At 43.0% G+C, this 21481-nt stretch overlaps 1 protein-coding gene across 1 annotated transcript in view; it reads left to right on the top strand.

Moving 5' to 3' along the window:
• The window catches only part of PLCL1 (phospholipase C like 1 (inactive)), a 1110208-nt gene that overhangs the window by 954797 nt on the left and 133930 nt on the right, over positions 1 to 21481 (top strand). The window contains exon 4 of the mRNA XM_086955482.1: positions 11819 to 11894. Within this exon, the coding sequence (XP_086811608.1) occupies positions 11819 to 11894 (76 nt within the window). The remainder of the gene's footprint in view (positions 1 to 11818; positions 11895 to 21481) is intronic.

The following is a 21481-nucleotide window of genomic DNA, read 5'->3' as shown; positions in this document are numbered from 1 at the left end:
CAGTGGGGCTCGTCAGTGTTCCTGTGCTCTGGGTCCAATACAAGGTCTGCTGATTGTTTAATACCCGCCACGTACAGGGGAGGTCCAGGTTTCGCCCATGACCATGCTTCACCATGGATCCTTCCTATCCTCACAGCAGAGCAGTGATGGTGCCTCAAGTACAACTGGAGTACAGGTTGGCTGTAGGTGTGTGCCTGTGCACCTGTCTCACTGCTCAAGTCTGATAATCTGCGCTACTGGTTGCCCTCTCTGGGCCTGCCTCTCAGTGGAACTGACACTAGTCCCACTTACTGAGGCAACTCCACAGGCTCACAAGGCCTGCAGACTGGCCCTCCTCACAGTGTGAGATACATCTGTCCGCCAGTTGGCATTTCAGGCGAGAAAAATGGGTTAACACCAGGCAGGCCTCCTCCTTAGCCATGTCCCAGATGAAAAGGAACTGGCAGCAAGAAACTACCAACATCCTGGTCCATACCAGTCTTAAGGGTACAGGGTACTTGAAAGTAGTGGCTGAAGAGACCCGGAAGGACATTATTTCAATCAGGGGAAGGGGAATGGTGATGTAGAACACAAGCAGAGGATAATTTAGATGTCACACATATCAATCTGAAACCTTGGCAGACATGCTGCTTCCAAAAGGTGGTACAAAAGGAGGTGGTGATGGACGGAGCATCTGAATCAATCAAACACTCACACCCAGTCAAAAGATCTGGGTTTAATCCATCACCGTTCTTTAGCCCACTCTGCCACCCCAGTTCAGACATGGCTATATGCAAATCAGTCTGACCCTGTGCCTCATGGGAACAGTTCAGCCCGAACTGCCAAGCCATGTCTTCCCTGGACCGGAAACAAGCTTCAGAGGACCGGTTTCTGGCATTCCAGCCGTCTTCAGCCCGGCTTGCTTGAATCCAGTGGCAAAGTGATCAAGCGACTCACGTCTGAGCATACCCTGCCACACTTATGGCGGCCAAAAGCGGTACAAAAGGGGGTGGTGATGGACGGAGCATCTGAATCAATCAAACACTCACTTCCAAATGGTGGTCAGCCTCTCTGACACTTCTACTAATGCCCCACCACCACACATGATCTACATTTAACTAAATTGCCCACATCATGCACATTGCCGACTTTATTAATGGACTGCGTCCACTGGGTGGTCATAATTGTGCACTCACACGACAGTCTGCTTATGTGGCAGCTTAACAGACATGCTTCAATTGTTGATATTTTATGTTTCCTTCGTCTTTTATGCTTGATTTTGCTCACGAGAAAAGTCGTTCATAGTCATTGAAATGTCACTCATAATTACACTGAAATTATGAAAATGTCAAATAGATCAATCTAAAACCTTGACAGCTATGTCTAGAAGAGATAATTCCGACCATGACAGTAATTCATTTTTTGAATATTTTAATATTTTATATGCAAGGTTTAAATTAAATAAGTAGCCCGTATTCATCTTGTAAGACTAATGTTGTACAAAGAGAAAGGGCCGGTGTGAAAAGGATTGTAGACTCGAGTCAATCAGCCAAGACTTAAAGGGTTTTATGCTTAAATGCTCTTCAGTTCTTTCGTTTTGTGCTGGGCTGATGGTTAAAAAAGTTGAATCTTTGGATTATTGGTTATCTAACCTTGGTATTGGCTGCTTTACAATCTTTGTGCTGATTGCACCCTTTTGAAAAGTGTCCGGATTATCCTTGTCTGCATGACTTGATTCTTCTCCTGAAGAGTCAGTAGTCTTGTTTCGTATAGCTCTGTCTTGCATATGCTTCCCCTGATAAAAACTTTATTACATTTGTAAACAACTGTACCTTGTTTGAATTTCTTAATTTTTCTTTCTATGATTTCTTTGAACATAAATCTATGTTCACTTTATGTCAACCAAATTTTCATTTGCTGTCTGTTAATTGCTTGTAAAGTCCTGCTTTCACACATTAAGTTACCTCCGCCAATATTCTGAAGGTTTTTTATAGTTCTCCCACAAATTATAATAATAAATGAAAAGAGCATTTATTGAAAGATTTATTTATTTTTCTATAAAGTTGCATTCAGTATTATTTCTAATACCCTTGGTAAGCTCTTTGCTTTGTCGTATTGATAAGTTTGGTCGCATAGAATCTCTGACTTATTTTAGGGCTCAGAAGGTATTCTAGAAGTTTTAAAAATGTGTCTACATTATTGGGAGTTCTAGATTGTCTGGGCGGTGAACTCCGCTTCACTTGCGAAGTTTTCCCACTCCGCGTTACGGGGAGTTAAAAAATCTCCGCTCCACATAGCAGAGTTTTTTCCCTCGCTCGCGATCATCAATGTCAAGTTGGCAAGCGCAAGCAAGGAAAATCCACCTCCTGGCAAGACTTTTCGCAGTCATCAACATCAAGTTGGTGAGCGCGAGCGTGGAAAAATAACCTCCCGGCGAGATTTCTCAATGCGGGCATTCATATTCTTTATTACCACCATCTGTTTGCATTAAAAATCTACTCTAACGGCAGAAAGGAAGCAGCACCCGCTTGCACAGTGCGGACAAGCACCTGGCACTGAAAATCACACTGAACGGTATTTATCTAAAGTAACTCTGCTGCTTGTTTTTTTTGCACTTCGCAGAGTAACTCTGCAAACTCCGCCCAGGCTTAATCTAGATGTTAGTATGGCCTCCTCTATAAGAGGGTACATTTTTTTGTGCTTATTTGAGTGTGCTGGTCTTTTCTGAGCACCACCCCCGTTTCTAAAATGCCTCCTGCGAGTGCCACTTTGTATTCCCATCTTTGAAGCCACCCCAATGTATGCTGGATACATAACCCCCAGTTACCTGCACTTTACCCTTCTCCTGCTGGCCCCAGCCCTCCTAACCCTCACCCTTCCAGACTCACCTATTCCCACTTAACATACTCATGGTCATCACAGGGCTTCACAGCTCTTTGTCTGCACCATCCATCCATTGGTGTGATCTCACCAGTTTTTAGTCAGAGGTTTTGGCCTTGATTTATGCATTACCATGGCCGTTACCACAGTTTATTGTATTCTTTGTCTCATTAGAAATATATACATAATAATTGTTTGCCAGGCAGGTTTTGCATAAACTTTGACCATCAACATGTATATTGTGTGCACAAGTCAATACTAGATTTAGTACATTTTCGATTTTACATTGCAAGAATGGTGCATTTCGCTTTCATATTTGCCCCGATGGAGGGTGATTCGGAAGTGCATTGAGCGTGCACCCAGGCCGGAGTCAGCCGAGGGATCTTGGCGATCATGGTGAACTTGATCAGTGCTGGAATGGCGTTTTTTTAACTTAATTTTGTTCCCTGATGGAGGGCGATCCTAAAATGCATTGGGGCTTAAACAATATTATTGATTGATCAATGACTATGCAACAGTTAACCTGAAGAAAATAAGATTTTTTGTAAATAAAGCAATTTTCATACATAAATGAATTCAGAAGGTTATTCACATGTAAAATAATGATTATAATCTAGTCAATTGAGTATGCACTGGTCACAGAGTAATTTATATAGCGTGGTGCACACCTGCCAAGCCCTAGAGTTATGGGTGTGCTTCTTGGTTCCAAGTTTGGAGTAAGGCCGGAAGTTCAGTCACAACTTATTTTGCTCGTTCTTGTTGCATAAATCTGTGCACAACCTGCAAGTCAAATCACCAAATCCCTGGTGGTCAGACTTTGCGTTTATTTCATTTTAGCACCTAGAGGCAATTCATTCACTCTGTGGAGTACAAAATATAAATTGCCTAGATGGTTCTGTGATGTTTACATGACATTGGCATGGATAAGTAAAGCCCTGTGATGTCTTAAGGTCCAGCATTGTTCATAGCTTGGTCGAAGGGGTAAAAATAAAGGGAAGAGGAAGTGGTCGTACATTAAAGCCAAGGGCATCTGCAATCATTTGAATATAGATTGGAGTGAGAAAGTGCTCGTTGTTTTATTTTTCCTCTGGCATTTGAGCGCCTTTGTGAAAAATAGCATTTCAAATTGGATCAGACCCCACATAATCCTTCTGATTTATTTTAAAGTTGGACAACGCTCCTGAAATCAGCGTTCTCGTTATCTCCCAGTCGTCGGTGAGTGAGCACTGTGATATTGAAGCTGAAAAGCTCGTCTTCCCTGCAGGAGCTTTTGTGACAGGGCTACCCATTAAAAAAAGAAAGGGAATCAGCTACTGACTTTATGGGCACCTGGTGTTATGCGCTTGACATTTTAGTGCATTTCACTTGCTCCAGGCCCTGGTTGGTCGGCAGAGACAAACCAGTCTGCCACATGCTTATAACAGAGGTAAGGACATGTATAGATTTTATACATCAAATAATGATAAAATTGTCAAAATAGTAAAAGAACAACAGCAGACAATCTTTTTTGTTGAGTAGCTCGGATTTTGTACCTAAAATGGTAACCCCACACAGAACAAATTTCTACTTCTGGAGTCAGTGCCCTTGTCCGCAATTGGCCTGACTCCTTTGACCCTCTATTCATCAATTTTCCCTGGAATTCTTTCTAGATATCCATCGTACAATTAACATTTTTAAAACTAAAAATTTGGAAATCTGCTCATTATCCAACTATACTTCCTCAGCAAGGTGAAACCACTGATTCCAACCAAGGACTTAAACATGAGTGTGCTATCAGTTTTCCTATTGCCCACTGATGGAGAAAATAATTGTGAGACTTCCTATGCCATTGGTTGCTCTGTATACATTTATACATTCAGCACCACGAAAGGTAGCAGGAACAAAAAAGAATCAGACCATATCATTTCAGTGGTTCTGGATCTTCACTGACCCCCCATAGAAACAGCTCTCAGGACTGGATGCATTACACTCAGGTCCTCCTTTAGCAAACTCAACATGGGTGGGTCTCATCTCACTTTCAGTAGAGCAGGGCTTGTGGTGAACATCCATCCCACTAAAAAGGAGAACATTCTAAATCTGACATTCTCTTGCTTTGTTTACAGACCTAGGAACTCTTGCTTGAAACACATTAGAAAAGTTTGGCTCTTTCTAACTTCTATAAGGCACAGAAGTTCTCCCTCTCCAAATATGACGTCTAACAATAACCCTTGCTTCATTCTCTTTTTGACCCTGTTGGTCATGCTGATATGAACTTGCTTATACACTATTGGGCCCTTTGTTGTTAAAGCTTCTTTTATTACTGGTGTTATTAAAGTGCTCCATTATTCTTGTGGTGGGGTTCACCCTGGCATTAATAAACGGTTAGTGATCAATTCTGGCAGAGCGTAGGCAGGAAGAGGCATGTGCTTCCTTATGAAGACTCTGCTGAAAAATGTACTGATCTCTGATTTCTTACTCTGTCGGGGTATCAACAAACTTAGGTCATGGCTAAATGCTATAAATACAAGAATCATTTATATCATTAAGAGATCCTGATCTTGCTCTGTGACCTGAGATCTGTGGTCTTGTGGATTCCAAAGTGCTTTCTATTTGTGGCCATTGCTGCTTCTTTGTTCTGATCCACTAGTGTTCAGAGTGCTGCACTAGAAGACATAGACCTCAAGTCAGCTTTAATCCCAGCCCTCCGTGCCTACCATTCCACTCCTCATTCCACAACAGGAAAAATCCCTACCACCTAGCTATTCAGGAGTGCTCTTGAAACAAAGATACCGCAATGGACCACCAGTCGGTCAATAGACCCTAAGGAGATTTTTGTCAGTGTCACTCACACCTCTCGGAAAGGCAAAATGAAGGCCTACACCGATAAGCGCTGATGTGCTCGATACATGGTCTTCGGGATTAGAGCCTGATGTCTTGTTAAGCAAAACTGGACATGCAATACTGATGCTCTGTTTGTTGTGGTGAGCAAGGGACATATAATAACAGCCCAATGACTTGGAAAATCCATAACCAGAGACTTGTCTCACTTTAAGCCTTTGACTCAATGTTCATCAGGTCCAAATCTCAGGAGTGAGGCAAGTCCACCTGAATGCACCAATCAAGCATTCGACTCATCTCCAGAGATACAGATCTCATACAACTAGAGCTGGAAGGCTAGTGCGAGCACCTCGGCTACTCATCTAAGAGTTATATTGTGTATATATATATATATATATATATATATATATATATATATATATATATATATATATATATCGCTTTCACCACTGCATCCATACGCTTCCCTTCGACGGGAAAGAATGGAGAGCGAACCCAACTTCAGTGCTCAGTCAGTGTCTTTATTGAAAGCCTTCAAACCACCACGACCGCCATGGCGCATTTCGGCCTACAACGGCCTTGATCACATATGTATATATTTGTTTAGCAAAGGGGGAGATTTGTACGAGGTTTCTAGTGGCCCTTAGCAGATGTTTTACAAAAGTGTTATGAAATCTTATGGGTGTGACTGGGTGTGGTTAATATACTTTGTGATGCAGCCATTCAGTTAAGAGATGCATGCTGAAGAATAAAGACTTGCAAACCAGAGCTCTGTGTGCGGCGTGGTCTGTAACATGCTCCCGGTCTGGGGAGGACGCTACACAGGAGGGGCACCTTCCTGTAGAAAAACAATCCCCTGAGGCATATTCCTCTATTTATGTGGGCTGCAAAATGTAAGTAAGCGGAAGTAACGAGGAGGCGTATCATTTTGGCGGATGTATGATGTTACAACGCATGCTTTTACCACGCATGCCTTTACAACGCGGTTTTTACAACGCATGCCTTTACAACGCATATTGCTTTGGGGCGCTGGATAGTGAATAGTTTAATTTACTATTCCAACTCCAGTCCCCGTGGATAGTAGGGAAGGTGTTGGATAGTACATTAAACCTATTCCCTATCCTAGAGGGCCCCCCAGCCCAATGCGTTGTAATGGTTTGCATTGTAAAAGTTGTGTCGTAAAGGCACTGCGTGGTAAAAGTTGCATTGTAAAGGATGTTCCCCCATTTTTGCACATACCCAGATCTACCAGCAACGGTAAATATTGGAATGCGTCAAAATCCATGAGAGTTGTGTGAGAACACCCATGCAATGCCTTCCCAGGACAAAGTAATGCAGCTCTGCGCTTTGCGCTGGACTGCATTACTTCTGATTTATTGTGGTTTGATAAATTGCATATGGGGGTTGCATTGTGCATGCACGCACCATGATGCGTGACACAAAAGCAACGAAACCCCCTTGATAGATAGGGCCTTTTGTTTTTATCGATGTTGTTTAAGAACTCTTGAAAGTGGCAGAATATGAAACCATATGTGCTAAATACACTATTTTATTATCAGAAAGGAAACAAAAAGCATCCATTATATCAGCTCATTTATTAGCTCATTAAAATCAAAACCTGCTGCATGGAAAACTGAATTGTCTCTTATCAGTCATACAAGCCAATCACATGTCCAACTCAGTGGCACACATTTTATCAACTTCAGAAGGATGAACAGCCGAAATGTTGATTTGACAGTGGCCCGCAAGCTACACATCTACACCAGTCAATCCTATTTGAGGTAGGAATTTAGGCTCTACAACTTAGTCAAGTCAAGTCAAGTCATAGAATTTATATAGCGCACTACATACCCAGAGGGTTTCAAGGCGCTTAGGAAGGGGAGGAAGATTACTTGTCAAATATCCACGTTTTAAGTTGCTTTCTGAATGCTAGGTGGTTCTGGGTAAGGCGAAGGTAAGCGGGGAGTGAGTTCCATGTTTTAGCAGCCAGGTATGAAAAGGATCTGCCTCCCATGGTGGTCTTGTTGATGCGAGGTACAGTGGCGAGGGCTTGGCTGGAAGAACGTAGTTGGCGGGAGGGGGTGTAGAAGGACAGTCGTGAATTGAGGCATTCTGGTCCGATGTCGTAGAGTGATTTGTGTGCGTGGGTAAGCAGTCGGAAAGTGATCCTCTTATTGACGGGTAGCCAGTGGAGGTCTTTAAGGTGACCAGAGATGTGTTCGTTGCGTGGGATGTCTAATATGAGCCTGGCTGAGGCGTTTTGGATTCATTGGAGTTTCTTCTGGAGTTTTGCGGTAGTACCTGCGTAGAGGGTGTTTCCGTAGTCCAGTCGGCTCGTGACCAGAGCGTGGGTGACTGTTTTCCTTGTTTCGGAGGGGATCCAGCGAAATGTTTTTCTGAGCATGCGAAGAATGTTGAAGCAGGAAGAGGATACGGCGCTGACTTGTCTGTACATTGAGAGTGAAGAATCCAGGATGACGCCTAGGTTCCGTGCGTGGTCTGTCGGGATGGGTGCTTTTCCGAGGGCTTCCGGCCACCAGGAGTCGTCCCATGCAGAGGGGGATGTACCTAAGATGAGGACTTCTGTTTTGTCTGAGTTCAGTTTCAGACGGCTTTGTTTCATCCATTCGGCAACTTCTTTCATTCCTTCGTGTAGGTTAGTTTTGGCGGTGCTGGGGTCATTGGTGAGAGAAAGGATCAGTTGAGTGTCATCCGCGTAAGAGATGATGTTGAGGTTGTGTTGGCGTGTGATGGCCGCGAGGGGGCTCATGTATACGTTGAAGAGGGTGGGACTGAGTGAGGATCCTTGTGGTACGCCGCAGATGACTTCAGAGGCCTCGGACTTGAATGGTGGAAGGCGGACTCTCTGGGTTCTTCCGGTGAGGAACGAGGTGATCCATTCAAGTGCTTTTCCTTGGATTCCGATGTTATTGAGGCGTTGTAAAAGGGTGCTGTGGCAGACTGTGTCGAATGCTGCAGAGAGGTCAAGGAGGATGAGGGCGACTGTGTCTCCATTGTCCAGTAGAGTTCGAATGTCGTCTGTTGCTGCGATGAGGGCGGTCTCAGTGCTGTGTTTTGCTCGGAAGCCGGACTGTGAGGAGTCGAGGGATTTGTTGGCTTCGAGGAAGGCGGCGAGCTGGTTGTTGACAGCTTTCTCGATGACTTTGGCCGGGAATGGAAGAAGCAAGATGGGGCGGTAATTTTTGAGTTCGGTGGGGTCCGCTGTGGGTTTTTTCAGAAGGGCGGTGAGTTCAGCGTGTTTCCAGTCTTCCGGGAAGGTGGCGGAGTTGAAGGAGCAGTTGATGACGTCTCGGAGGTGCGGTGCTATGACGGAGTCTGCTTTGTTGAATATGTGGTGAGGACATGGGTCTGTGGGGGATCCTGAGTGGATGGAATTCATCAGGCGGATGGTGTCTTCAGTGGAGATTGGGTTCCAGTCGTTAAGGGTGTTCACGGGGGGAAGATGATCAGCAAATGGTAGGGTGGGTTGGTTTCCGGGTTGGTTGTCAAAGCTGTTGTGGATGTCTGCAATCTTGTTGTGGAAAAATGAGGCTAGGGAGTCGCAGAGGGTTTGAGAGGGGGTGATGTCGTTGGAGTTGGCCGAGGGATTGGAAAATTCCTTGACGATGTTGAAAAGTTCCTTGCTGTTGTGGGCGTTGTTGTCAAGTCGATCCTTGAATGCTGTTTTCTTGGCTTTTCGGATTAGTTGGTGGTGAGTGCGGGTGGCGTTTTTGAAGGCGTCCTTGGTACTAGTGGTTGGGTCTTTTTTCCAGGCCTTTTCAAGGGAGTGGCAGAGTTTCTTGGACTTCTTGAGATCATCGTTGAACCATGAGGCCTTCTTGCTGCCAGGTTTGTTTTGACGTTTTTTCAGTGGTGCTACAGTGTCAGCGGTGTTGGATAACCATAGGGTGAGGTTGGCGGCGGCTTCGTTAGCGTTAGAAGAGAGGGCTGGGGAGTTTCGAAGGAGTGATGCGGAGATTTGGTCCGTGGTGATTTTGTTCCAGTTTCTTTGCAGGGTAGGTTGGAGGTGGATGCTGGGTTTTGGTTTGTTGTAGGTGAAGTGAACGCAGCTGTGGTCAGTCCAGAGGAGGTCCGTGGTGTGGCTGAAGGAGACATGGTTGCTGGATGTGAAGATGGGGTTGAGTGTGTGACCTGCGATGTGGATGGGGGAAGTGACTAGTTGTTTAAGTCCGAGGTTGGCGAGGTTGTCCACGAGGGTGGCGGTGTTGCGGTCGTTGATCTTTTCAAGGTGAAAGTTGAGGTCTCCCAGAAGGATGTAGTCTTTGGAGGGGAGCGCGTGTGGGGTGATGAAGTCCGTGATGTCTTCACTGAATTTTGCGCGGGGTCCTGGTGGTCTGTAGAGGAGGGTGCCTCTGAGTGTGGTTTTGGGGTCGATGTGGATCTGGAAGTGAAGGTGTTCGGAGTTAGCGAGGTTGGCGTCAGAGCTGGTTGAGATGCGGATTGATTTCTTATGGACGATAGCGATTCCCCCTCCTGTGTGGCTGGTACGGTCTTTGCGAGTGATCTTATAGTCTTCAGGGATGGCAATGGTGATGTCTGGTGCGGAGGAAGCATTCATCCATGTTTCCGTAAGGAAGGCGATGTCCGGAGAAATGGTGTCTAGTAGATTCCATAGGTCAATGGCGTGCCTGTGGACTGATCGGGTGTTGAGAAGGATGCATTGTAGGTGGTTGGGGTCGGGAATCTGTGGTGTGGTCGTAGCGGAGATGTTGTCGGTGCCGCTGAATTTGCAGGAGAAGCAGGAGAAAGGTCCATGGGTTTGTCCAGGGGCGGCTTGGACGCAGTTGGGGGTGCGACCGGGGTTAAGGGCTAGGAGGGAGGCGGCATCGTAGGTAATGCGGGGGGGCTGGGAGGGACGGGGGCCAGGGGGTCTGGCACTGGGCGCGGTCCAGGCGCGGACGGGCGTAGAGGGGCTTACCTTTGGCGCACCTTCGGCGCAGATTGGGCGCGGTCGCTGCGCGTGAATGCTGCACGCGGGAACTCCTGTCATATATGGATAGTGGAGGGGGAGGGGCGAGGGCGGCTCAGCTGGGAGGTGGGTCGGGCAACGTAGGAGGTCAATAACAACAAAATGGAGGCGGAGGGGTCAGCACGGCGAGAGCGCCTGGGGGAGAACGCGACTACAGCAAGGGTTAGGCGCTAGCTATTGTGATATGCTAATAAGCAAAGCGGCAGTCAGAGGCAAATAGCAGTTAAAAGATTAAAAGCAGTTTCCGTGAGAATGCGCTGCACAATGATAACACAAACGGCAATAAGGTAGCGCTGGCGGTTTAACAGTGCAAATACAAATAAGCAAAGCGGCAATCAAAGGTAATAGCTTGCAATCAGTTTCAAAAGCGCTGCACAACGATACCACAGCGATGCCACAGGGGAGCGACCACTCGGCACCGAAGCGAAGAGTGAGTCACAGCGCTTCCAGGTGTGGGAGCGCTGTTTGTAGTTTGTGGGAGGGCGGCTCAGCTGGGAGGCGGGTCGGGCAACGTAGGAGGTCAATAACAACAAAATGGAGGCGGAGGGGTCAGCACGGCGAGAGCGCCTGGGGGAGAACGCGACTACAGCAAGGGTTAGGCGCTAGCTATTGTGAGATGCTAATAAGCAAAGCGGCAGTCAGAGGCAAATAGCAGTTAAAAGATTAAAAGCAGTTTCCGTGAGAATGCGCTGCACAATGATAACACAAACGGCAATAAGGTAGCGCTGGCGGTTTAACAGTGCAAATACAAATAAGCAAAGCGGCAATCAAAGGTAATAGCTTGCAATCAGTTTCAAAAGCGCTGCACAACGATACCACAGCGATGCCACAGGGGAGCGACCACTCGGCACCGAAGCGAAGAGCACTATCGGGATAATTATGACGTGGAAAGGCAGGGGTTATGTTTAATGCTGATTTTCTATTTCTTTAGCCATTCCTCCCCTCTGCTGGCAGGACAAAAAAACCCAAGTCTCGAAAAACGCTCAACTGTGCGCTCATTTTAATTTAACACTAGACAATTGGCTTCATCTGTGCGCCATTTCCCTTCCTGACAGCTCATCTGCATTACTTTCTGCCATGTGGCAGCCAGAATAAATGTTGACAACACCCTTTTTCTGAAAGCAGCTGCTTCTCTTTTTGCCCTCTTTGCAGATGATTCAAGAGAGCAGGGTCCTGATTGAAATGGCTGACACCATCCACGAGAAGATTATGCAGTGCCAGAAAGCGGGTAAGCAGCAGCCCAATGCAATTCTGTCTAACTATCCCAGTGTCCTGAACATACATGTGTTTTCCTTAATCTTTCCTTACGCATGGGCCTTCATCGTCATGCAGTCAACTAGAGCAAAATGGGCAAAAATCATCTCGGTGGGCCACTCCTGTAGGGGACTGTAGAGCTAGACACAGTGGTTAATTTGTAAAAATAACATAAGCGGCTGCCATCAGGAGACAGCTTGTACAAGCCCATGTCTCCTGTTAGCACTGCCTAAAACAGAACCAACTACTAACCATGAAAGTGGAGAGAGGAGGTGGCTTAGTGGCTTGAGCTGCCGACTTCTGGGCCCGGGAACAAGGTTCGAATCACTGTGTCGGCACAACATCCTGTGATTCTGGGCAAACCACTAAATCTCCCTGTGCCTACAAAAAATGGATGTTTCCTTAACTGGTGCTCATGAAAAGTGCTGGTGTTGATGATTAAGAAGGGCTAGTGCTTAGAACCAAAAACCACAGGGTCAAATTAAGCACTGGGTAGACAGTAAGTTCATGATGGAAATCTCCTTGTGGACAGAAAGGGATGTCACACAGGTGCCCCACAGCAGTGCTGCATGCATTTTGAGTTTGGCAGTCTTGTCATCACGTGTTGGGCTCAACATATCAATCATGGCAACTATGTTACAGTGCTTGGTCTCCTATGATTAGGGTTTTACAATTGTATTATTGAATCTTTTTGTGGTTAGTAGTTGGGACAATTCAAAGCTATCACCAACCTGAATTGTAGGTAGAGTAGCATCTTTACGATGACTTCAGAAATACTAATAGACTTGATAATACAAATTAAATATTATGTACAGGTAGAAAACAGACCCAACAAACTAGTACAGTGGTTCATAATCTTTTGACTCCGGTGGACCCTCACTGCTGCAATGTAATGTAATGGAAAAGCTATTTGTTTAGCGTGACATTTCCCACTATGGTGTTCTGACGCTACAGAGTTAGGCTGGAAAATGGAGCAAAGTTATTTGGAAAAAGCCAGATTTTCAAGGTATTGGAAAAATGCAGAATTTAGTCAATGAAATGCAATTGTAAAAGAAGAGAGTTCCAGGTTCTTTCTTTTAGGACAGTGAAGCTTAGCCACTGGCACAAATGTGGCAGATCCTGAGAATGACAAAGAGGCATACTTCAGAAGAGCAGTGCAGACATGAAGGATGATTGTGCGAAATGTTATTCTGTAGATGCTTGGAGGCCCAGAAAGTAGGGCACATTGATTTAAAAACAATTCTCTTGTCAAGTGAAAGCCAGTGTAGCCTAGCAAGCATTGCAGATGAAGAGGATCAGTGAGGAAGTTTCGAAGTCAGGCGTGTAATGGAATTTTGGGCGACTTGTCGCTGATGGACTATGTAGGCTGGAGAGCTAAGAAATAGGTGCTGCAATAGTTAAAGTGACTTAAGACTCTTGCTTGGATAACTCTCTGCAAGTGGAAGCAGGGGGAAGGAAAGAAACTTTTCCAGCAGTTTAAATAGGAAGAAGCAAATTGAGAAATGATTATTCACAGCGAGGGTACGCGTATGGTCCATTATGCTTATGGTCCAGGACAAAGCGTAGATCCCTCACAGAGGATGCTGGAGCTGGTGCATTGCCAATGTGAGGCCTCTAGAACAAACGGAAACATCCTTTCTCTGTGCTTCTGTGCTTAATTTACTAACTACTGCAGATATACAGTTTTTGGGAATTAAACATATCGTGGTTATACAAGGAAAGCAGAATCTGAGTATCATCAGCGTAACTAATGGTCTTTAAGGCCAATGGCTAAACATAAATATTAAAACGTGTTGGGCTCACAGCTGAACATTGTGGAACTCTGGTATAGATCTTAATTCAGAGCCTTTTTCACCTCCTGGTAGCAAGGCCCAGAAGATGCAGTGGAGGTCATGTGCTAGCACCTTGTGGCTGCGACGGTCAGTCGCCACAGGATTTGCTGCATTTTATGTTTATATGTAAGTTTTATGTAATTCCTCGAAGGCACTTTTTGGTTCCAATTTTAAAGAAGATGGATTTTACTCAGGCTCGCCCGCCCTTTTGTACTTGCAGTTGCTAAAATAGGACTGTTTATCCTTCATTGTGGAATATTTAAAATCCATTGTGAAAACCAGGGCTTGTTTGGATGTATAGTTAACATATGCATCATTGTTTTTTTTTTAAAGTTGTGGAGGCTCAGACTACATAATAAGGTTAAATCCTCATAGGAGTGATGCTTTTTATGGCGCAATGCACTTTGTGATTATAGATACATGGGAGGCTGTGTGAGTTATTTTATTTTGAACTTGTACTTTGATTGAATTACGGTTTTTATGTAATTGTATGTGTGTAACTTTTATGGTTCTCCTCTGTGAAACTTAATAAAGTTTACTTGAATGAATGAATGACCTTAATTCAGATTTAAAAAGAGCTTGGTACACTGCTTGGGATCTGTTAGCGAGATAGTGCTTGAACTAAGCAGAGCCTGGAGTGAGATTTTCTGTGAGGCATTTTAACAGCAAAGTATGGGAGATGGTGTTGAAGGCAGCAGATAGGTCAATACTGGGGTAGAAGATATGCCCTGCTCAGTAAACCTTTGTAGGTCACAGAGTGCAGAGACAAACACAGTTTTTGAGCTATATGAGGGGCGAAATTTGGAATGAGAGTTATCCCGGAGTGAGTTAGCTTAAAGACATTTAGGGAGCTGTGTGTTAATGAATTTTTCTTTTAGCTTAATTGCAAGGGTTAGCAGGAAAGTGGACTGAAAATTTCTAGGCACAGTCACATTTGCAGAGGTCTTTTTTTATCAAAGGAATTATGAGAGCGTGTTTCCAAGTAGTTGGCACACTGGCGGAGGTTATAGAATAGTTGCAGATTGAGAAGAGTGTTTCTTCTAGAAGAAGGAGCACTTAGGTTCAGTGCCAGAGGTGGGCAACGTTTAAGGGGGGAGACGCCAACACTTCTGGTGTCGGTGTCTACCTTCCTAGGGACAGCACCTATTGTTAACTAATGGAGAAGCTAAATTAAGATGCAGTGAGACACATTGGTAGTTAGCCAGTCATTTTGTATCCATACAAGGAAAGCAAATCAAGTAGGAGCGGCTTCTGCAAGTGCAATACATATTTCATGCCCATCTAGCATATCCGTGCCTTCCAAGGCATTAAATAGCCTCCAACCATCCAGTCAGTGGGTGCAGCCTCAGAGGGTCCCCTTATAATACAGAATGGATAGCACTCCCTATTACTTCTCATAGCAGTACTCGGCTTGCCCTTCACTCCCTGGTACAGCACCTTCCTTAGAGAGGCCAAACCTATCTGCAAGAATTAGAACAAGTCTGGAGAATTGATTACTTTCTTAATAAAAAACAAAATGGCATTACAATTTGCACTTAGGACGTACAAACAGTTACTCTACATTACTAAAGCCATTTTTTCTGCTGATCAAATTTTAGGCACTAAAAACCTTGCAAGAGAACTTTTTAAAATCGTAAATTCCCTATTGCTCTCTGTTTGTACTTCCTCCAGGGCAACACCTCCCAAACCTTGTGCAATGATCTCTCAAACTTCATCAATAATAAAATCTATGATATATGCCATAGTTTCCCTCAGAGTCCCCAGACCAAATCTTTGCTATCCTCTCCCTTTTCTAACTTAATGATCATTAGCAAACCTCTCCTTCTGGATTTCACACCTACGTTCCCCTCTGATCTAAGCAATCTTGGGCCTTCAACTGCTTCCACTACTGGAAGCTAAGAACCCTGAGCTATGTAATGTCTACAATTGGAACTCAGGGCCATACCTTAGTCAGTGAGATTCGGGGTGTGTGAATCTCAAATGCCCTAACTAAAAAGAATTAGGCTGCAGAGTGGAGGGTTTGGGGTGGACTATTTCCTTTTTTAAAATTTTTTTAAATCTCCTTTTTGAATTTTGAAATTTTTTCCCCAGATATCAGCACAGTAAACACAACCAAATTACAATAATGCGAGATTTTAGAAGGAATCGAACAAGATTATGCATAGACATACTATCGAACAAAAACGTAAGGAGAGCATAAAAAAACAGAATAAGGAAGACACATTTTGCACCAACAAGAACTAGTTATAAAACAAAGCATTAATCTAGATTCACGAGAACACACATTTAAACTGAGCTCATACAGTTAGCTCTAACATCATGTTTGGCTTATTCACCCAATTCCAACAGTTATTTTTATTCCATCCATCTTGCTAGTGGTGCCCAAATGGTCCGTCCTAGCACCTTCGATTTCTTCCTCTTTCGTTCATCGATCACTCTTTCCAGTGTATATATAGAGAGTAGCCGCACAAGCCATTGGTGAAAGGTGGGGGGAAGGGGGACTAGCCAGGCAGAAGCAATATTAAACCGTAGTATAGCCATAGCAACAAAAAGGAATTGATGCCATCTCATTTTGTTCCATCTTACTTACTCCCAGCAACACTAAATCAGAAGTTAGTGTAATTTGTAACCTGAGTGACCCGTCTAAAAATGTCATAATAGATTCTAATAAATCCTGCAGACGTGGGCAGGATGCAAACATCTGCACGAGATCTGCTGCCATCACCCCACACCGTGGACAGGTGATCCCCGATAGCCCACCCCACTGTGCTAGTCTAGCCGGAGTGTAATATAAAGCAAACACAGTTCTAAAATGTTGCACCTGAATGCCGGCTTAGCACAAAACCGTCCGGGCTAACTCTAAAGATTTTATAAGTGCATCTGGTGCAGCCCCCACATGCTCCACCCATTTGTTCTCCTGCTTAACTAGACCGTCTTGTTTTAAGCCAATCAATTCTGCATATATTAGCTTAATAGTGCCCTTAGTGCTGCCTCGCTTGATATCTATAATTTTGTTGCTAATAAACCTGCTGGCCCCCCCAATCTTTTTACCAAAAAAACTGCGCAGCTGAAGGTATTTAATAAAATTACCCCTTTCCAACTCTAACTCCAACTGAATATCACTGAATTTGTGAACCCCTTCATTCCAAATGAGATCCCTGGCCATTCGGTCTCCCTTCATTGCCCATACTGCCATGACGTAGTCAGGGAAAATTTCCAGAAGGGTGGGGTTTTTATAAAGCAAAGTATAGTGATTAAGTCTTCCCAAACCAATCCTCTTTTTTAGAGCCCACCAGATATTGAAGGCAGACAACAAAGTCTTGAATTTTGTCCTCTTGTAATAACTGGGCTCTGTGAATTTCCAGAAACAATTCTCAGCATGTTCCCCCAATACCAAACTATTGATATCAGGGAGCTCTGTTTCACCATCCATATCCCCGGAGCATGAACCTACCAATATGCCCATGTATTGAAGGGCGGCTGCCCAGTAATAACTTCGAAAATCAGGAACTGAAACAACCCCCTTTCTCCAGTGGCAAAGACATAAACCAAAGCGCCCTCCTAGTTTTCCCGTGTGCCCAAATACATCGATTAACCAAACCTTCCAAAGTGATAAACCAAGATTTTTGAAACTCCAGTGGGATTGCCCTAAGCAAATAAAGAATCTTTAGTAAAAACATAATCTTCACAATGTTACACCGTCCGACAAGAGACAGGTGAAGATTGTTCAATCTATCAAGATCCAGCCTTGCCTTTCTAATTACTGGCTTGATGTTTTTGGCCAACAAATTTTCTAACTCAGACATAATCCTTATACCCAAGTATATTGGGGAGGACTATTTCCATTAGGACCTGGGTCAGTACTGATTTGCAGTAGGTGGGCCTCTGTTTGGAGTGGCATAGTGTGTGAAAAACAGTGGTTTGGAATGCTACCCTGAGTGATTGCCACTGGCTAGAGTCTTTGCTAGCATTCAGCCCATGACTTTTTGGGTATTTGATTGTCAGAAGTAGGTCTGGAAACTTGAGACTGACACAGCTTTACAAGCCTACTACTGCCAATTTTTGTGTATTCTAAAAAGTGGTAAATTTGCATCCATTAAATGGATCACAGATATGGGTACCAATTTACAATTTTTTTGGTAAACCAGTCACTATATATCTTTTAAATTTCCGCTCCATAAAATGAACAAGTTAAAAGCTTTTAGTGAAATGAGAATGTCAAAACAAACTGAAACAGACATAGCAGACTCAAGTCAAATTAGCTTTATTCGATTTATCAAGCAAATCATATGTATGTACAAAGTCAAGTACTCATTGGTAAAAAAGAATGTACATTTTAAAGACTATTATTATAAAAACATGAATATAAATAAATTTTACGTCTAGAAATTCATCAGTCAATGTAAACAACAGACTCAAGCATATAAATAGAATAGGATAACAACAACCCACAAGAAAACTAATCCTGCTCATAGGTTCTTAACAGTGCTCTCACAACTTCAAATATCAATCAATAATATAGCTCAGATAATTGTGTAATTATAAGTTCTTTAAAAGGGAGAATACTAAATGCCTCAATTACACCTCCTAGAAACTAATTTGTCCATACCGCTTTCTAATTACAAGCACTCCTCTAATAAAACTTAAGACGGCAGAACAAATGTCAGTAGAATCCAGCAAATGCAAATGGCTAAAACTTTCACTATAAGTACAGGGGCGATGTGCCCTTAGCAATGGGAGCAAAAATGTTGTTTTCATAAAACAAAACAAAGTGCAAGGTAGTTTGTAGTTTGTTTAGCCATAATATTACAGGGACATGGCATGAGAATATCAGACTAACTGCAATGATGCCGGAAGTCTACCAAAAAGTGCACTAAAATCCATATCGCGGGTTCAGGATAAAAGTTAGATAAAATTGCTGCTGATTGGCCTGGGGACTAACATTTGCAAAGCTCAACACTCTATGCTGATTCAGCAACTGCTGATATTGACGGCTTGCCCTTGAGAAATACACATCTAATAATGAGTTTTGCTTGAGGGGGCATTCTTTGCAGAGCTATCACAAAAGTTAAGTTGGCACACTTCATAGTAGCTGACTCAATCCAGACCCAACTACCAAACAAGGAATGCATTTGGGGAGTGTCACACCACAAACTCTCCCCTGAAGCTATGCCCCTTCCTTTTCCAACTGATCCTAGTAGTTATCCCTTGGGACTCATGACTCATGACAATGGTCATATAAACCACAACAGCCTCAAGACCCTGCTGCGGGGTCACTTATTTTAAATGTATTTTCACTGCACGCACTCTTCTTCATCTCTGCTATGAGAAACCTTGATGGTAGAGTTGACGTATCAGTGCATGTAGGCAAGGTTGAATGTTTCTAATCCTTGCCTTTTACAAATCATTTTATCTCATGACTGAGGGCCACATGTACTAAACATGAGTTGCAAATAGAGGTGGTGCACCAGCTAATTGGTAGATCTTGCCAAGCCAAAGCTGAACCAGGGGTCTGGCATGGCTCTAAGAGTCTGTGCACAAGTCAAGCCATGAAAACATTTGGTATGCATATAATGCAACAAACATAATGTAAAAATATGAGATATTCTCCAAAATTCCAAAATCTATTTACTTCAAATTGCGGAAGCGTTTCACTGTAGTACATCAGAATATATTACTGCATTGAAATACATTTATTAAAAGTGATAGTTTCTAAACATATGCTTAGGAACATTAAAGGCTTGCCCTCCAATGACAATGCCATAAGTCAACTAAAAGGCAAGTCATTAGTCACGTAAACCTTAAATGTAGCCTAGAGTCTTATTATAAACGGAGAACATTATAGTCTATTAAATCAAATGGTATGGATGCTTGTACGGTGCACTTCCTGGACTCAAGTATTTTAAAGTTTTCTTGTGTGTGATAATAAAGAAAAAACAGGTTCTGTGAGATAAAATATTTGCCTAGGATCACACAGTTTGGACACACAGGAAATCTGGTATTGAATCCAGGTTATCAGGGTTCACTTTTTAAAATTCAGCCACCAGAAGTATATCTCTGTTGATCTTCAGTTTTGCTTCAAATTCTACTGTTTGGGGTTTTATCTTGGTGCATGTGGAGAGAAACAGACATAGCAGACACAAATCAGGGACCATACACTCGACTAGCCAAGAATTTAATTATTTGGGGGTGGTGTCACATCCCAAACTCCCCCCTTCAAGATACACCCATGTTTGAACCTCAAAAAAACACACACACATATACAGAATATAATTCACAACCAAAAATATTTACAAATATAAATTTTAATCGCAGTTTGCAGCTTTTCAAAGTTCAAGTTTATTTCTTAAAGACAAAGCAATATTGTAGACTTGAGCATATCACTTGGCCTTTTTTGCTTCTAATGCATGCAGTATTTTTGTCTGCGAATACTCGTGCTTCAATGCGGCCAGTTGTTAACGCTAGAAACTGTTTTCTGTATGTAAGCTGTGGATACCAACTTCATTTTTAGTCCCCAATTTCAAAGCATTTAAAAAAATTAGTTATAATTTTAACTTTTTATAAAATATACTTTTTCAATGTGAGAACCCCCTGAGTACACATCACAGGCTTAACAACAAGATGGACAGCAATATGATCATAAATGAAAAAGTCCAGATTTCAATGGTTTCAATCCACAGTTTCCAATGTGAACATGAAATTCGTTATTCCAAATTACACCATAACATGCGTGGACAGCCAACCTACATGTTTCACCCTACAACAAGGGCTTTTTCAGGGCTACAAAAACATATGAGGACATACATGTATATACCAATTTTGGACTCAAATATGTTACAAAGATATATACATATATGGAGAATTATGCACAGTTCAAAAACATAACAGTGTAGAAAACAGAATTCAACAAAAAGAGTCAAGATATACACAATAGTGGACAACACAACTGACAAAGGAAACAAACTTATAGTGATGTATATTAAAATCCATTAATTTTTTTAAAATACATCCAAAAGTCTTAGTCTCATAGAGTCCAGTGCCACGATCATATACAGTATACAGAACAAAAAAAAGTTGCAGGCATAGGGAATTGCCCAAAGTAGAGAAGAACATTCTTTAATAGTGGATAGAAAATAGTATGCAGAAAGAAGCTAAAAGCAGAAGAAACCTAAATCTAGAAGTGTCAACCAGTGATTAACCAGAGAAGACTGCAGATCAAGAGACACCAACTGGTGCAGTCTTCCACCGTATAGCTCAAGTAGTGACATACAGCCATATATACATGGGCTTACCACTATAAAGTAATATAAATAATTGCTGATCACGGTAAAACACGCCAGATTTCTACCACAGTTCTCCAATTCCTCTTAGTATTTCCAATTCCGTCGTCCTTCAAAAATTGATAATGGAAACCCATTCTTGATAACAACTACTTTCTCTACGACAAAAAACTGGTATAAACTGCAACAAGGAACTGTGATGGACTCTAAAGTTGCGCCATTGTATGCCAACTTCTTCATGGGGTGGGTGAAACACACTTATGCGTAGGGCCGATATATTGATGATATCATCATCTGGACAGAAACTTATGTCTAAATGAATGAATACTTTGGCTTCCTCCATAATAATGTTCTGAATGTCACTTTTACGCTAAATATATATATATATACATGTATGTTATTATATGTATTTGCAGCCCTGAAGAAGCCCTTGTTGTAGGTCGAAACAC

This window comes from Lissotriton vulgaris, chromosome 2_1 (genome assembly GCF_964263255.1).
Source record: "Lissotriton vulgaris chromosome 2_1, aLisVul1.2, whole genome shotgun sequence".
NCBI lineage: Eukaryota > Metazoa > Chordata > Amphibia > Caudata > Salamandridae > Lissotriton > Lissotriton vulgaris.
Note: the sequence above shows the minus strand (reverse complement) of the source record. Positions and strands in the feature narration are given on the sequence as shown.